Source organism: Pelophylax lessonae (genome assembly GCF_965119305.1).
Source record: "Pelophylax lessonae genome assembly, chromosome: 1".
NCBI lineage: Eukaryota > Metazoa > Chordata > Amphibia > Anura > Ranidae > Pelophylax > Pelophylax lessonae.
In genome coordinates, this window is record NC_138768.1 from 752,940,977 (window position 1) to 752,959,161 (window position 18,185).

An 18,185-nucleotide genomic window follows, 5' to 3' on the forward strand; every position below is an offset into this window, starting at 1 on the left:
GGAAGACTGCAAAACGTGCACTGTTGACAGCAAAAGGCGACCAGATTTGAGAAAGTGTTCTCTAGAAGAAAGCAAGGCTTTGAAGAGCAAACTGAAATAGAAAACGCAACACACTGGTAAATGAACTCATGCACTTTCCACTGGCATTAAAATCAGATTCTGCAAACCTTTTATCCTCGACACCTTTGAAGGAGGCAGTGGTTTCACTCGAGGAGTCCTGAAAAGTCTTGGTTTTGGTAATATAGGAACCTATATATTGATTAAAAGGTGTTGAAATTTTAGGTTGGTTCATTCTTGCTCTGCGCGTTGCCAAGTCATCTCGCTCAATATCTGGCATTCTGCTGCACTCTTCTTCCGCTTCAGAATCCTCGTTAGCTGGGTGGCTGCTCTCTTTCCGCAGTACAATCTCCGGTGTTTCGTGGTCTTCTACACATTGCTTTGGACTAAGACAGTTACAGTGATATTATGCAGAAATTCTTTTGAAGGAATACACATCAAACCAAACAAATATGGCCATCACATGCAGAAGACATTAGTAGTTATTTGTGATGTACTCCAGTCCCAGATTCAAACACAATTTTGAGTGCAAAGTATTTGTTACAGAACAGAAAAACTTCCTATACAAAACAAAGCTCACAAAACTGCAGAAAACAATTTACTAAAATGGATTACGTCAGATAGCGTATGCTTAAATATGCAGGCTGAAATTACTGGTTGGATTTCAATTAATTGTCCCAATATCGTCCCATTGATAAGAGTATGACCACATATTCTTGTGGTTCCACAGTTCTTGTATAAAATGTTTGATATACAATGGGAATGAAAGTTTAATTTTTTTGTCTGCTAGACAAATATGCTATATTACTAATATAGATCAGAACATCCAATTTTTCCCAGAGAAATAATATCTATAAAGCTCAGAAAACTGTAAATTGAAAGCTTTAAATGTAAAGGACTCTACCAGTAATTAGCTTGTAAGACTTCAGTGCCAATCAGCACAGCATAAGAATGCAAATTTAGCTATTGTGAACAACTGACAAACATAAAATGTACAAAGTATAAGCTCGTTAGTAGGGTTATCCCATATAAATTCAAAAGAAAAAAAAATATTTTTTTTATTTCATAGAATGTATCAAACAGCAATGTGTAGCATTCCGCAGCAACAAATCAAAGAGCAGCTCTCCAATACTGAGGCAAAACAGTAAGTCAGTTATTGTTCAGTACTATAAAACTTGATCTTATGCAAACCACAAACTTGTGCAGGTGTTAGAACTATATAAACCATGTAAAACCCTGACATTCTTTCCTATCGCAAACAGATTACGTTTTTTTTTCTTTTAATAAGCAAGCCTACGGCTTGCCATTATTAACTAATCAAAGTAAACAGGTCACTAACTGAGCAGTCCAATGAAGGACTGTGTATTGCCAATAACTGCCAGTCAACTAGGAAAATTACATCTATGCTTGTTACACACATTAGGCAGATGCAGCCTCTCTCAACCAGAGTTCTGTGGAACCCTAGAGTTCCTTCAGAGGTTTCTAGGGGTTCCTTGTGCAATGGGCAACTTCTGCTTCCTAAATGAGTAACCACTGATCTTTTAGATCGCGGTAAGGGTGGGATTCTTCCCAATAACAAGTTTAAGGATCAATATTCCCAGTGATCACCATCCTAACATATCATGAGCTGTAGATATAGTAATTATTAGCAGGGGTTCCCTGAGTCTGGAAAATAGTTTCAAGAGTTCCTCCATGCTGAAAAGGTTGAGAAAGGTTGTGCGGAAGTATTTTTCTCCTCTGAATAAGTGAATAATTGTCACTGTGGAATTTCTCTGCAGTGCCTAAAAAAGCATTCTTGTTTTACATGGATTTTATCACTTGAAGAAGAATGAAAATGTTTTTAAAAAAATGTATAAACATCTTAAAGGATAGAAAGAGGAGCAGTGTTTGATGACTTTAAAGGAAATACGTGTCAAAATCAGGCATCACTGTTAGTTCCTAGGCATATTGGTTATCTCCAACCATGACCTTTGGTGGCACTGGGAATTCGACATCATACTTGGACTGAGGCCATCTGTTACCTTGGTACGTTATTTTTTTTAGATATTACTTTTCAAGTACAGTTACACACAGAACACCCATATCCTCCTGCAACAAACTATCTTTGATTTTCAAGGCTTGCCCTAGCCCTTCCCCCATGATTAGTCCATGCTACATAGAAAAATGGATGCACATGCTTCCATATAGGGGATCAATGCAACAAACAAAAAATGCAAAAAAACCCTCCTTTACAGCATTCCCTCTGCCATGTGCTGACCTGCTGTAACGCTTTGCTGCAGGCATGACCTTTATTCCAACTTTTTGAAGGCTTTTTAATTTCTGGGCCTCCTTATCCTCACTGACTGATGACTGATCCTTCACGTCATCTTCTTGCTGGTCGAAATACTCTTTACATTTTTCAGTTATTCCTAACTGTCCTTTAATCAGCGAAGAGGCTCCGTCTTCTCCATTCTGCCCCTCACCATGTTCCTCGTCAATAGTTTCAGGGTGGGTGGGGCTATTGAGTAGTTATACATTAAACAAAGCACAATTAGATTATAGTATCTCAGGGAGTTTAAAACTATCCCAAAACTAGCTTAATTGTTCTACCATATGCACAGAATTGTTATAGTAAAATTGGTAGCAGTGTGAATATTTTAAAAAAATATGGCCAAAGCTTTTTCAGCCATACTTCTCTTCTGGATCACAGGAGTGCACTTACTTGTGTTTTCCAGGGGATCAAAGGAACGGGTGAGTTTAGGCTTTACGTTCACCCCTAGACAAAACAAGCAATTAATCCATGCCAGGGGCGTAACTACAGGGGTTGCAGGGGTTGCAATCGCTACCGGGCCCCATGCTCCAGGGGGCCCGGTAGCAAACCAGTGGGTGAACTTCTAGGATCTCAAAGGTCACACTTGCGACCGGGCCCTGGCATTTCACCACTGTGGGGAGGCCCCAAGATTGCAGGAAGGGGGCCCACTGCAGAACTTGTGAAAGGATCCTGATGCGGGACCATAATAATAGGCCATGCAATGAGATTAAAGAGCCCCGGGATTAGTGGGAAGAGCCCCGGGCTTGAAGGGAAGGGCCCCGACCAGGGGTCTGGGGGGCCCTTCATGGTTTCTTGCATCGGGGCCCTGAAGGTTCTAGTTACGCCTCTGATCCATGCAATGCGGGCACAGCCCCACTGCATGGGAAAGAATAAATTACAAAATTAACTGAAGTTGGGCTTTAAATTTAGGAATCTTGTGCCCAGAACTTCAGACAGCAGCACCGTTGTTATGACACCAGCACTGCTTTCTACAGTATTCTACTGTGAGCTCAGGCCTACTAATTCAAGCATTGAATACATGAAGACTTTTGCTCACGGGGAGTCATTTGAATAAGCGTATAAAAAGTGTAACCTCCTGCGCTCAGGTGTGGTGCTTCAAGATGGGGGGAGGAGGATACCATTGGCTAATCTTGTAGGTATAAACGCACAAACGTCTTGCTGCCTCTTAGGACTGTAGTAGGCAAGCTATAAACTAAAAAAGAAAGGGCGCACCAACCTAGTGCATTACTATAACATAATAGTTTGTGCATGACATGTGTTTGTAAGCATTCACTTGTTATTTATCTTTCTAATAAAATTGTGTTATAGTAATGCACTAAGTCGGTGCGCCCTCTCTTTTATTGTTTTTTAGTCATTTGAATAACACTGGCTGTCATTCATCCTGAAATAAATTCTTACAGGAGGCTTATCCCTCACAGTTATTAACTTTTGTACCACTTGCCCCACCCTATTAGAATGTAAGCTCTTATAAGCAGGGCCCTCTTGTATTGTATTATAACTGTACTGTCTCCCTTTATATTGCAAAGCGCTGAGCAAACTGTTGGCACTGTATAATAATAATAATAATACTACAGAGGAGAAGAACATAACCTCGGATTCTGTGGAGGGCAGAACAGTAAAGGAAACCAGTAAAGAAAACTGCAGTACGAGCCTATAGACCCGGGGTCCTCAATAGGCGGACTCCGGGCCGCCTCCGGACCCACACGGACTTAAATCTGGACCGCCGAAGTGGTCTCCTTCCTTCTGTCATCAGTGGGGGGGGGGGGGGGAAGAATGGGGAGGATCGGAGTGTCTGTGTCTTACACTGGCAGCGCTGCATGATTACAAAAAAGCCGAGTTCTTCTGCTTACCTGGCGGAGAGGATGTCCTACAAAGTCCCGCCTCCTAGGCCGGCTTTTACCTATGATAGACAGAACACTGGTGACGTCTATCATAGGAGCTGGTGTCCAGGAGGCGGGACTTTGTATCACAGCCTCTCAGTCGGGTAAGCAGAAGAATTTGGCTTTTTGTAATCATGCTGCGCTGCCAGCGTAAGACACAGCCACTCCGATCCTCTCCATTCTGCCCCCCCCCCCCCCCCCGTGATGACTTGGCTTTTTATAATCATGCGTTGCTCTAATCCGCACTGGTCACTCTTCATTAATGGGGGCACGCACACTGGTCAATCTGCATTAATGGGGGCACGCACACTGGTCACTCTTCATTTATGGGGGTACGCACACTGGTCAATCTGCATTAATGGGGGTACGCACACTGGTCAATCTGCATTAATGGGGGCACGCACACTGGTCAATCTGCATTAATGGGGGCACGCACAATGGTCGCTCTGCATTAATGGGGGCACGCACAATGGTCGCTCTGCATTAATGGGGGCACGCACACTGGTCAATCTGCATTAATGGGGGCACGCACAATGGTCGCTCTGCATTAATGGGGGCACGCACACTGGTCAATCTGCATTAATGGGGGCACACACAATGGTCGCTCTGCATTAATGGGGGCACGCACAATGGTCGCTCTGCATTAATGGGGGCACGCACAATGGTAGCTCTGCATTAATGGGGGCACGCACAATGGTCGCTCTGCATTAATGGGGGTACGCACATTGGTCACTCTGCATTAATGGGGGCACGCACAATGGTCGCTCTGCATTAATGGGGGCATGCACACTGGTCAATCTGCATTAATGGGGGCACGCACAATGGTCGCTCTGCATTAATGGGGGCACGCACAATGGTAGCTCTGCATTAATGGGGGCATGCACACTGGTCAATCTGCATTAATGGGGGCACGCACAATGGTCGCTCTGCATTAATGGGGGCACGCACAATGGTAGCTCTGCATTAATGGGAGCACGCACACTGGTCAATCTGCATTAATGGGGGCACGCACATTGGTCACTCTGCATTAATGGGGGCACGCACAATGGTCGCTCTGCATTAATGGGGGCATGCACACTGGTCAATCTGCATTAATGGGGGCACGCACAATGGTCGCTCTGCATTAATGTGGGGCACGCACAATGGTCGCTCTGCATTAATGGGGGCACGCACACTGGTCAATCTGCATTAATGGAGGCACGCACAATGGTCGCTCTGCATTAATGGGGGCACACACAATGGTCGCTCTGCATTAATGGGGGCACGCACATGGTCGCTCTGCATTAATGGGGGCACGCACGCTGGTCACTCTGCATTGGATGGGGCAAGTTTTGGGGAATGCCTTTTTTTGTTGTTGGCGTTCTGTATTTGGAATTTGACGATCAGTTTTCCGGACCTCGGACTGAATGGAAAATTTGTAAGTGGACCTTTCAAGTTTACATTTGAGTACCCCTGCTATAGACCAATTAAAGAAAAAAATTACAACATGCTCAGCTGCATATTTCCAAATAAATATTAACTGGAGTTCTGCTTTAAAGGTTGAGTATTTACGGTTCAGCTGGTTACATTTGATGCTGCATTTTCAGGCGGAGGAGGTTTAAGTGCTAGTGTATGGTTTGGCATAGGGTACAGTTCCCCTCACTTCCTGTTCTCCTGACTGAAGCCGCCTGGGACAGGTAACAAGGGGAAATGTCTCCAACAAAAGAAAGAGACAGCAATAAAGTTGGTCGAGTGTCTGTCTGGTTCTTAATGGTGAAGTCCCAGCTGGCAGTTTTATTTTTATTCCCTATCCCAGGTAACACCTAGAACATATGTGCCCAATGGGGACACAAACAGCAATAAAAATAAAATTTCAAATTAATAAAATGCTATGTTAGACTTCAATTTTAATTATTAGAACTCTGAATAGAGTTATTTTTTAAACGCTCTTTCTGTAAAAGAAGCCCAGTTGTTTTGGCATCCTCACGGCACCCCAAACTACCAGTGTGCACATGTCCTCTTCAACATGTCAACCCTGGAATGCCAGAGTCATAAAAAAAAAAAAAAACACAAGCTCTGTGATGCTAAGCAAGCTTTGACTTGCTGAGTGCCCATTGGCACGATGTGGAGAGGGTGAGCATAATCACATTTATGAAAGCACTATTGCTTCATATAAGTTACTCTCTAACAGTAGAGAAATAGACATGTTTCCTAATGGCTTATATTTACAAAATGAAGAAATGCATATTTAACAGAATATCCTATTGTTCATCTTCTCTCATGACACCTCTGTAAATAACATTTTTCAAACATAGGAAATATATTGTAAGTGTACGTATAAAGTTTTAAAAACATCATGCACACACCATGCCCTAAGCTTGTTTATCTAATTATACTCCATTCCAGATGCATTTTCTAGCTCCCCCCTTCCTAGTCACAGCATGCACAATGGCACATTTGTCCAGTTCCTGTGCCCATGTTCAGCAGACCACCTAGAGAGGAAGCTTGCCAAGATTTTCATTATCTTTGACTGATCAACCCAACACACTAACCATGCATAATCCTCCTCATAATCAGGCAGAAAAGCCAGCAAAGAATAACAGCAGTTTGCATATGCCATATATTTAATACACAGTTGAATGCGGTGACATATAAATCGAACCGTAACCACATTGGCGATCTTATATCTGCTTTGCTTACATTTCTATTCATTCTCAAAATGCTCTATTTTTTTCAAGTCAAGCCTCTGCTTGAACACATTTTTATGTAAACCATGTGGACATGGTTTATGTTAAACTGTCTGCATGCCAGAGAGGTCTGCTTTTGTTGGAAAAACACAGGCTGGAAGTTATAGAATTCTGCTTCTTTCCAGCAACAGCTTCTGGAACTGGACCAAAGCAGCTACTTCCAAGATACTTTAGTACTAAACTAAAAATCTATGTGCATTATTCCACAGCAGTAACATCTTTTCCTGTCTGTGACTACAAAACTCAAAGCAGCAGGTGCACATTTAAAAAAAAAAAAAAAAAAGGGTTCAACGTCCAATGTCATTAGAGCAATTTTGCTGCTGGTAACAGTTCTCCAGTGATAGTCACCAGAATTCCGCTAACGTTATTTCTAGGGGGGTCATCCTTTGACTGCTTAAAGCAGACATATGTTGCTCTGCCAGTATGTACCCCCATAACAATGGAGGTTCAGTAATATGTCAGCAATAAAAGGAGTTGAATGTCAGCAATTCTGCTGCCCGAAGAAGTGCTGCAGATGACAGAATTGCCCATGTAACATTATTAAACTATTTGGAACCAGTTAGAGTTAGGTCCTTTATTAGCTTGACTAAGAATGACTTGTGAGCTCAGGGGACACCTGAGATCTCACAGTGCCTATTATGACAATGGCTGAGTTCTTCCCCCCTACCAAAAAATTTAAATCCAAGAGCTTCAAATACTGTAGCTGCTGACTTTTAATATTAGGAAAATTACCTGGCCAGGGATCCCGCAACGTCAGAACCCCAGCTGATTTTCCAATCGGCTCTCGGGTGCTGCCACCGCCATTTGTTGTAAGGGAAACCAACAGCAAAGCCTTGCAGCTGGTTCCCTACTGCGCATTTGCGGAGTGCATGTAAATGATCCAGCAGCAGGGGAAGAAGGATGGGGGCCAAACTTCTGAGGGACCTTGCCGTGCCGAGGTCTCCCGGAAGTGGGAACGGGTACCTGTGAAAAACAAGTACCCCCTCCCTCCAGAAATGTGCCAAATGTGGGGAGGAAGCAAACAAGTGGAGCATCCCCATTTGGGTGGAGCTCTGCTTTAACATCAAGTTGATAACACTCTTCAACTGTTCCTGTGTGTGCTAAACAGCAGCAGCTCTTCTCCCTATTCTCTCTTCTAACAGGAGACTCTGCAGCAGCAGGAGCCATTGGCGCCTGCTACTGCCACTCTAATCCTGTAAGGAGGGAGTGGGGAGGCAGGACCGAGCTGGGCTGTGTGTGCCTGTGTATGTCTATTGTCAGATGCAAATGTTTCATAACTAAATGCAGGCAAAAAGCAATAGGTTTTCTTCGATGACCCCTTCCAAGCTACAGATACTTATCTTTCCCTGACCTCTGAACATTCAATTTGAACAGTGAGGGAGGCATTCAACCAACTAGCTCTCTTCAAAATCTAATGTGAACTTTCTATGTACATGTATTTTACTTTGCTAATGAAAGGACTACCATGTGAAAACTAAGATACTCTTTGTTCATCTCCTCATCTTCGCTCAATATCCAAAACTGTATTTTAGGAGCATCGTGGTTAGAACCTCTCAAAGTTTTTAGATTGGTCAGTAGCCATTATATATACACATGTTCCACATTTAGTACCACCCTTTTCTGAACTCTCAACTCCAGGCAACTTAAAAAATTATCACTTGCAGTGGGGCTGGGTTGATAGACGTGAGGATACTGAGGTAAAATCGACTGCCAGACTTTGGGGGGAGTGCTGCCTGCTGGGGGAGCACTGCCTGCCGGAGGAGTGAAGGATAAAGGTAAGTTTCTCTCTAGACAGCCCTACTGCAAGTGAAAATTTGTCATTTTCCCAGGAGTTGGGCTTTAAACTTATGTATTTGTAATGGTAGGTCCAGCCAAAAGGTGTCTTTATAATTTTGGATAGAGTGGGAAGAGATCTCCATCAGGCTTTTACAGCTATCTGGGGCTATGTTAGAGAGATTTCCACTCACTGTCAGACTTTGGTTTCACAAGACAGGAAGTGAGGGAACATGTGCAACAGAGACTCAGACAAATCTCCCTCACATCCTGTCTAGTAAACCGGTTGTTACCGGCACAGTAAAGCCATTTCTAGAACAATGCTTCGAATAGAAATAAAACCAGGCTTTTCATAAATACCCCATCCAAAGCTTAAATAAAAATCACAACTACAAAGGCTCTGGCAAATGCAAAATGGTTACAAGAACAGGATGAACTTATTTTCCAAAAACACTACAATAAGGAGTAAACCGCACCACTGATTTGAGCCTCCAGTAATCAGGAGCTTACCTGTGCCCCCTCCCACCTACTAAGTCTCGCTGCTGTTTTTTTTTTTTTTTTTTTAATGAAGTACATTGTCAACAAAGAAGTTCATGAAGTTGGAATGGGTAAAGACAAGCTCAACTTTTACAATTAAAGTTGAAATCTGAATAGAATTTCAACTACCATTATCCATTGGATGTACTGTTTTTGGTGGGGGGTTACTAAAACTGGAGCAGACAGTATCTGGAGCAGCTGTGCATAGCACCCAATCAGCTTCTAGCTTCAGCTTGTACAGTTAAACCTTAAGGCTCCTTTCACACAGTCAAACAGACTCCGCTTTTCTCAGTGCTCCCGCTGAGCAGGAGAATGACAGCTGTTCTCCGCGCTGTGTGCGGAGACACAGCTGTCACAGCTCCATAGATCTCTATGGGGGAATCGGATGGGAACGGACCGTCGGTCCGTTCTCATCCGATCCTATCCGATCCGCTGGACGGATGGAAAATAGGGTTTCCATCCGTCCAGATTTGACGGATCGGATCGGATCGGGTGTCAGCGGACATGTCTCCGCTGACATCCGATGCCCCATAGAGATGCATGGGGGGACCGTTCAGATCCGCCAAAAAAATTAAACAGGTGGATCTGAACGGTCCGCCTGTGTGAAAGGGGCCTAAAATGAAAGCTAGAAGCCGAGTGATTACCATGCACAACTGCTCTAGATTCCGATTAAGTTTTAGTTAGATTCCCTATTGTATATATAGTTAAAAATGCAAATAATGAAAAATACTTAATTTTAGTGAAAACTGCATGCAAGAAAAAAAAAAAAAAAATCTGTATATTCAGAGATGTACTTCTCCAGTCTTAGTAAAGCCAGCCATATATAGATCGAAATTTGGCCAGTTCAGCAGGGACCAGCCACATTATGATCCATGTATAAGCAGGCAAGCTGCACACAAGTCGATCTATTGACTTGTGTACAACCAACCTTTTGGATTTTTCTCAAACAATCAGTGCTGTCGGCTATAGCTGGCAACACTGATCATTGTATTCTGATAGCGGTGAAGTCTTCATGCTATCACAATATATTAGCAAAGCGGGAGCAGGAAGGATTCCCCAATCCACCTTAAATGTGTGGATGGGGGAATCAGTTAATTTTTATATTTTTTTTTTTAACCTGCTGCTTGAATGAACAAAAATGAATCACATATGGCCAGCCTAAACGAGTGTTTGTTTGTGTATACACACATACACATTCACATAATTATTTTAAAAATAAATGTGAAGTGTAATATTACCACAAAGGATTCACAGAGTATTATGGGTTAGTTACAAGACAGCACAGAAGATACGGTCTACTTTGAGCCCAAACTGATCTGACAAACGTCAGACTGGGCTATCAGATAAGGAATGAGTCATTGCAGATCAGGTAGATGTATCTACTGAGCACCAAAAACAGCCTTTTTCAACAGGCAAATGCATAGGAGAAAAAAACGTGAACAGGAACCTAATGTTCCGCCTGCTGACTCAACTGAAGAAAACATAATATTAATACACATTACAATTTTTTGTATTTACAAGCAAAAAAAAGAAAAATGCAACACAATGTTAAACATGACCCTGATGGGCATGCTCAAGGTTTAGTATGCTGTGAACTTATTACCTGAATGGCCTTTCTCCCCCTAGTGGTGAAGTTGCAGTACTCCAACTTTTCCGGTAATCATGCTCAACTCTCTTTTTCCTCAGAGGAGCAGGGAGGTATGAAGTCTGGTTGCTCTTGTTGGGAAGGTACTGGTTAAAAGGCACTATTATTTTGTTCTCGCCAAAAGATACTCGTCGAGCAGACATGTCATCTTTCCTGACATCAGGTAATCTTCTGTGGGGTTGATCTGATTCGGAGTCACTTCCCCTTCCTAAAAAAAAAAAATTAAAAAGAAATAGCATACAATCAAATTTTACATTTAAAATCCAGACGGATTTTCTTCACTTCTTGGGTTGTCACTAGGACAGGAGGTTGTCACCAGGAAAAAAAAAAAAAAGATTTTATTACTATTCCTGCCTGTTTTCTCCTCCATTTTTTGTGTGGGCATTGGGACAGTAGTAGTGAAAACTCCCCTACTCCATTTTAAAATGAACTTTAAGTCCATTTTAGGCTTTTAAAAATAAAACCATAATAGGTTTGCTATTGTCATTACCATCCAAAAAAACATGTTCATTGTTACCCCGGCCTTACGTTCCCTGACTTTAAGGTTAAGATTTACCAACTGCCATTGTCAATCTATTGCAAGTGCCCTTATTGATCACAAAGGCAGTCTCATTGGTCATTTGAATGGCAGCTGGCAGGGCTTCGCTAGGTCAGGCTGCTTTAACACCTGAGCCCTAAATTTGAGTCAAAGGTAAGATTGGACATCTTGTGATGTAGGCTCCTAGGTAAGACTTCTATTTTTCAAATATTAAGAGTACAGGTTTTAAATTATTGCAAAGGCTCCTAAAAATAAGAGTAAAAAACGTATGGGAACGTTACAGAAAATTGCTTAAGATCTGCTTAAAGTGGTAAAGCTTTAGAACCTCTTCTTTCTGCATCATTTTGGGGAGATTTTCTATATGATGTCTAGGACGGGATGTGAGGGAAATCTACCACATATGAACACAAACAATAGTAAATTCTAATCCTGCCCAGCTCAATAAAGGTAGCATCATATGGCTTTCCTAGTGTCTGTTGGAGAGATTCGGCTGTCTCTCCCAGTTACTAGACCAGGGTGAGGAGAAATCACCCCAGGGACAAATACAATAATATACCCAATTTTTAGTGATTCCTGTAAAAAGATTAACTTGTTAATTCATTGACATACAAAAGCCTGATAAAAAAAAAAAAAAGTCTGCACTATTTGCCCTTCTAGTGCTTTTATTGGTTGTAGGTTTTTCAAAGTTCCACCCACACTTTGACACTCATCAGCGGTTTAGAACAATGAAAGTAATGATACTCAACCCAAAGTGAAAAGCAAATAAAATACAGATTATTACACTAAAGATACAAACAGATGAAGCATGCCAGTGGAATCTTCTCACAAAGTCAAATTCATAACAGGCTTCATATTATTTGCCAAAGCTTAAAACTGAACTTGCTAAAGCTGTCAGCCCTTCCAGTTCCTGCTGTGCGAATTTGGAGCTAATTTTGCAGGCAATAGGCGTAAAAGCCTTCTAAATATTTCATTATGTTTTGAGAAAATGTCAACATTAAAACTCAACTCTTGTGTGGGCAGATTTATAGTAAAACCACTTAACCCCGCTTTATTTATACGCTAGGTATCCTAGGAAGCCTTCCTGCCAAGCCCAAATGCTCTATCTATGGATATATATACACAGTGGGTTTATTTCCTTCACTTGTTTGTTTTCTGAACAGGCCAGACTTTGCTCCTTTATTGCATTCCTTGATTTTCGACTGCAACAGCTTTAATAATGTTAATACAACATTCTATAAACATTCAGAAAGATTGGCCAAAGGCTAACAGTTCAGAGCAATTATTTGATTTTGAAGATAACAATTGCCAAAAAACAGGATGGATATAAAATGTAAAATTATAACATCATCCTGAAAAAAAAAGTAAATGCTCAGATAACACTTACTGGAATAATAGATTTATAAAACAGACTACACTACATTGTTAATGAAAAGATTGGAGATTTTTGTTGAGCATTATGTTCCCGGGCATAACTACAGGTGGGTGTAGTAGTAACAACTGACAACTTTATCACCTGCGTACATCCTATTTTGAAAAGAGAAAGGTGGGCTTTCTCACTCCTGCATTAAGCTTACCGAAAATGAAAACTGGACTATCAAAAATGTTGTTATGAGGTATGAGGGCCCATGTTGAGATTTCCCACTACCCCCACTGCTTCATCAAACTGGGTTATGTCATGCATGACTTTTTTATGAATGCAGCATGAGGGGTGCTTCATCCTGGTATTAACACTTAAAGGTTATGTAAATAGGCAGCTGGATGTTCTTTCGCTCGCGTACATGCAATGTCAGGGCCGATCTCAGGTTCTAATTTTTGATTTACCATTTACATCAAAGACTCTAAAAGAATACTGAATTCCACTGGAGGAGGTCATCTCCACTATTAATTTTGATATCAAATTTCAATTTAGTTTTAGTCATAGACTTTTGACTAAAGTGCCAATTTAGTTTTATTCTTATTTTGGTCATCTAAATTGTTTTTGTTTTAGCCGTATTTTAGTTGACTAAAATCTCCAGTACATTTTAGTCGACTATAATCTCCAGTACCCACCTGTGCTTCCACTTTCCTCAGAGCTTAGCTGTTCTGGTAAAGCCTTAGCCCCCTGATTATATTGGCAAGCTGTCTTGGCAGAGAAACGCGGCTCCCTCTGTCTCTCTGCTCCCTGGGAGTTTTAGAACAATGCCCTGCAAACCACAGAAGAGGAACACCTCTGTTGGATTCATGTCTGTCTTGATGGGATGTGGTGAGTGTTTCCTCTCCCAGCAAGGTAGCAGTGCTTAGCACTATGTAAAATAACAGTCTCCCCAGACCGTCCAGTTCTCTGCCCCGTGTACTCCCTCACCCCCTTTTACTTCCCTATATCCCACTTGCAAGTCACCTCCCTATCCCTAAAGTATAATGCACCCTGCCCTGTGCACTCCCTCACTCCCATTTACTTTCCCATCCCCACTTGCAGCTTGGCATTACAACCAATAGAGTTTACAGAGTTTTTATATATTAAAGTTGCACTTCAGTTTGTCAAAAAGCAATATTTTTGTTTGTTTATGAAACTTGGTTTGATTTATAAAGAAGTTACAGCGGGTTAAAAAAAAAAAAAAAAGAATCACTCCCTTTAACCACTTAAGCCCCGGAGGATTTGGCTGCTAAAGGACCAGGGGTTTTTTTGCGATTTTTTACTGCGTGACTTTAACGGACAATTGCGCGGTCGTGCGACACTGTACCTAAACGAATTTGACGTCCTTTTTTTCCCACAAACAGAGCTTTCTTTTGGTGGTATTTGATCACCTGTGCGATTTTTTGATCACACGCTATAAACAAAAAAAGAGCGTAAATTTTGCAAAAATAACAATATTTTTCACATTTTTTTATATGAAATTCCCCAAAAAAAAAAGTAAAAATCAAAATTTTTTAACATTTTTCGGCCAATTTGTTTTATGCTACCTATGTTTGGTAAAAAAAATCGCAAAAAGCGTATTTTGATTGGTTTGCGCAAAAGTTATCGCGTTTACTAACAAAGGGAAAGATTTTTGTCATTTTTGGTGTTTTTTTTTTTAACGCGTAATGGCGGCGATCTGCGATTTTTTTTTCGGTACTGCGACATTGCGGCGGACAGATCGGACCCTTGACTGACATTTTTGACACTTTTGGGGTTACCAGTGACATTACTGCAGTAATCAGTGCTATACATATGCACTGTTACTGCAAAAATGACACTGGCAGGGAAGGGGTTAACTTTATTGGACAGGGAGGGGTTAAGTGTGTCCTAGGAGCGTGATTCTAACTGTGTAGGGACATTCCTATTGGTGTAAAAGCAAAGATCAACCGTTCTACATAGTAGAACGGACAGATCTTCACTTTTACACAGGGAGAACTGACAGGCAGCTTGTTTACACAAGCTGCTCTGTCTTTCTCCCTTCACAGGAGCGATCGCAGTGTGACTGGCGGACATCGAGTCCGCCGGTCACACGCACTGACTTGCCTGTGAACGAGCCGCGGCGGGCGCGCGCCTCGGCGGGCGCGCGCCCGCCCGCGATAGGCTCGCAAGTCAGTGACAGGCGAGTGACGTACCGATACGTCACTCTGCCTGGCCGGGGCTGACCGCCGCAGTATATAGTCGTGCGGCGGTCGGCAACCGGTTAAAATAACCACATTTTGTTTCTTTGCAGCCTGAAATGAACACAGACACAGTTTTAGTTGTATCCAGCTGTATTTACTTTGTGCAACATATAACATCCAAGTGAAAGAAATAACACCAACATGTCAGGAAAAAAGACAAAAATTCTAAAACCACCACTAAGTTGAAAAAAGGATCACTCCCTTGTGTCAGTATTTTGTTGAACTACCTTTTGCTTTAACAACTTAAGGACCGCCCGCCACAGTTTTACATCAGTATGTTGACGTTAAGTACTGGGGTTATAGCTGCCATACCCTGGTTAGCATAAAAGTGGCCTCGGTGGATTCGCCGCGGGATCACTTTTATGGGTGGCGGGAGAGGTGCCCCCTTGAAAACGATACGGTCTGATGGAGTCCTAGGCAGGGAGTCGAGTGAGGCCAAGATGGCCACCACTCGACTCTATGGCCTTGGAGGACCAGAGCGATGTCACACGTTGCTACCTCCCAACGGCCTTAAAGGGCCTTTTGTTTTTAAGTGTAGAGGTGAGATCCAAGCTCTTTTTGACCCCAGATCTCACATTAAAGAGGACCTGTTTTCTGTATTTAAAAAGGGACAGTGTAAAAATTAAAAGATAAAATAATAAAGAACATTTTTTTTTAAAGCAGCCTGTCCCTCTGAGGTTGCATGTAGAAGCTAACGCATACGCAAGTTGCGCCCACATATGTAAACAGTGTTCAAACCATACATGTGAGGTATTGCCGCGATCATTAGAGAGAGAGCAATAACTCTAGTCCTAGACCTTCTCTGTAACTCTAAACTGGTAACTTGTAGAAATTTTTAAAGCGTTGCCTATTGAGATTTTTAGGTACCAAAGTTTGTCGCCATTCCACAAGTGTGCAAAAAATTTTGAAGCAGGACATGTTTGGTATCAATTTACTCAGCGTAACATTCTCTTTCACATTATAGAAAAAAAATGGGCTAACTTCACGGTTTTCTTATTTTTTAATTTAATATATGTGTCTGTCCACTGCTTTTTACCAGAGATCTTTTGACAGTGCCTTGCCACCCATAGTTGTTTGCTTCAGTTGCACTACCAGGGACTAAAATGCTCCAGTAAAGCTCTTTTCATGCCGAGCTAATCAAAATGACCACAGCTGATTACAGTTGAAAGTCAAATTGCTTTGTGTGCAATTGAGAAGGTGATTAGTGACACCTGAATGAGCTTACAAGTCATTTTTAGAAGGGGGTGATTCTTTTTCCAACTCAGTGATTCGGTTTTTTTTTTTCTGACATGTTATTATATTTTCACTTGGATGTTATAAGTTGCAAATGCAGCTGGATAAGCCCCCGTTCACATAGAGGCGACCTGTGAGGCGACCTGGTCGCCGCAGGTCGCCTTCCATAGGGAAGCTGCGGACCCGTTCTAATAGGAGTGACACAAGTCGCTCCGACTTAGAAAAAGGGTCCGGAGCTTCTTTGGGGCGACCAGGAGGCAACCGCCATAGACTTTAATGTTATGACAAAAATTATGACAATAATATTTTCGGTGACCAAATTAACACTGGTCACCTCAGAGAGTGCCACTCTTTTGCCTCCACTTTACAAGCTTATAGGGTGGTGAAGTGGTTTCTAAAAAAAAGGAGATGAAAGAAATGAACTGAGGGGTAGAACATCCCTGCTGAGGGGTTTACTAAGTAACTGGCACATACTTAAAATGTTAGCACAAGACAAAAAAATCAGCCGTAGGGTGCCCATCACCCTGCCCTCCAGGATGCTCTGTGCATATCTACAGGTCATACATACCTGCAACTGCTAATGCTTTGCATTGAAGGTTTTCTCATTTACTTGAACAGGGAACACTGCACATCACATTTTATTCAGCTTGGTGGCACAAGTGACCTCTAAAGGACCTTTGTATTGCATTAGCTTTACCAGCAGAGCTGCACAAGGGCATACTGACATGTTTACTAAATCTGTCCTTCCATTAAACAACACTGCATCAAAAAAGGAATTAGTAAATACCAGCTGGACTTAGTTTGGAAGTAGTGATTGTGAAACTGCACATTTTTTATCCTTTTGAATATGTACACAAAGATTTTTCCACCTGCAGAAAGTCATCTGTTTCATGAATCATAATTTCCTGGATTCCAAAATTTTGTGACTCTGCACAGATCAGAAAGATGGAAAAAATCAGATGAATCAAAAAACGGATGATAAACTCCTGTATCTGATATTAGGGGCATTTAGGGGTTGTTACGCAGAGGTGTCTGTGTATACAGAAGCAACTGTTCTGCATGATTTTTTTTTGTTGGATACTAACAAATGCTGTTGTAACCCTTCTTTTTGGGATGATTGGATTGTAGATTCCAGTAAAATCCCTTAACATAAAAATAAAGATAAAAAAAAGGATGATAAATCAATTAAACAATTCTCACAATACAGTTATCACATTTAAAGAGGCAGTTGTCATACCTGCAAATAGTTAGTTGGACATTACGTAGGCATCAAACTTCCAAGAAGTAGAAGGTGTGATAATTATTTTGGCTTACCAGAAATATATGGGGCTCTCTTTAGTGAAGATATGATGCTAAATGCAAAAAGATGTCTAGAGACTATTACTATAAATTTATTTTTCCAAAATTTAAAATAATTCCAATTTTTTTTTATAATTCTGACCAGAATAATAATAATAATAAAAAAAAAAAATCTAACTAAATTTTCTTTACATCTGATGGTATACATTGCTGCACAGTGCACGCTAATGTAACTGGTAAATATCTCATTCCTCTTAGGGACAACAATATTCACATAAAAGAGTAGAAGTACAGACTAGCAAAATAACGCATTTCACACAGTTCTTCATGATGTCAGACCATGCAAAAGACTTAGTTTGTAGGACATGTGAAACATACGTGCGCTTGTAAAGTTAATACAAACATTCACTTACATTCAGTGTTAGAGATCTCTTTTTTCCCTGCTGTTCTCTACAGCTTTAGTTTTTACTATCAATCAACATACTCTGCTTCAAAAAAAAAATGCAGTTCATACATAATGTACAATTATTGGCATTTAGGTGTAATATATTCTAAAAATAAAAAACTGACA

At 41.4% G+C, this 18,185-nt stretch overlaps 1 protein-coding gene across 1 annotated transcript in view; it reads right to left on the reverse strand.

Moving 5' to 3' along the window:
- The window catches only part of LIMCH1 (LIM and calponin homology domains 1), a gene marked incomplete at its 5' end in the record, with an annotated part of 291,739 nt that overhangs the window by 96,094 nt on the left and 177,460 nt on the right, over window positions 1–18,185 (reverse strand). Inside the window, 3 exon segments of the mRNA XM_082267323.1 lie at window positions 168–443; window positions 2,315–2,554; window positions 10,888–11,137. Coding sequence (XP_082123449.1) covers window positions 168–443; window positions 2,315–2,554; window positions 10,888–11,137 — 766 coding nt within the window.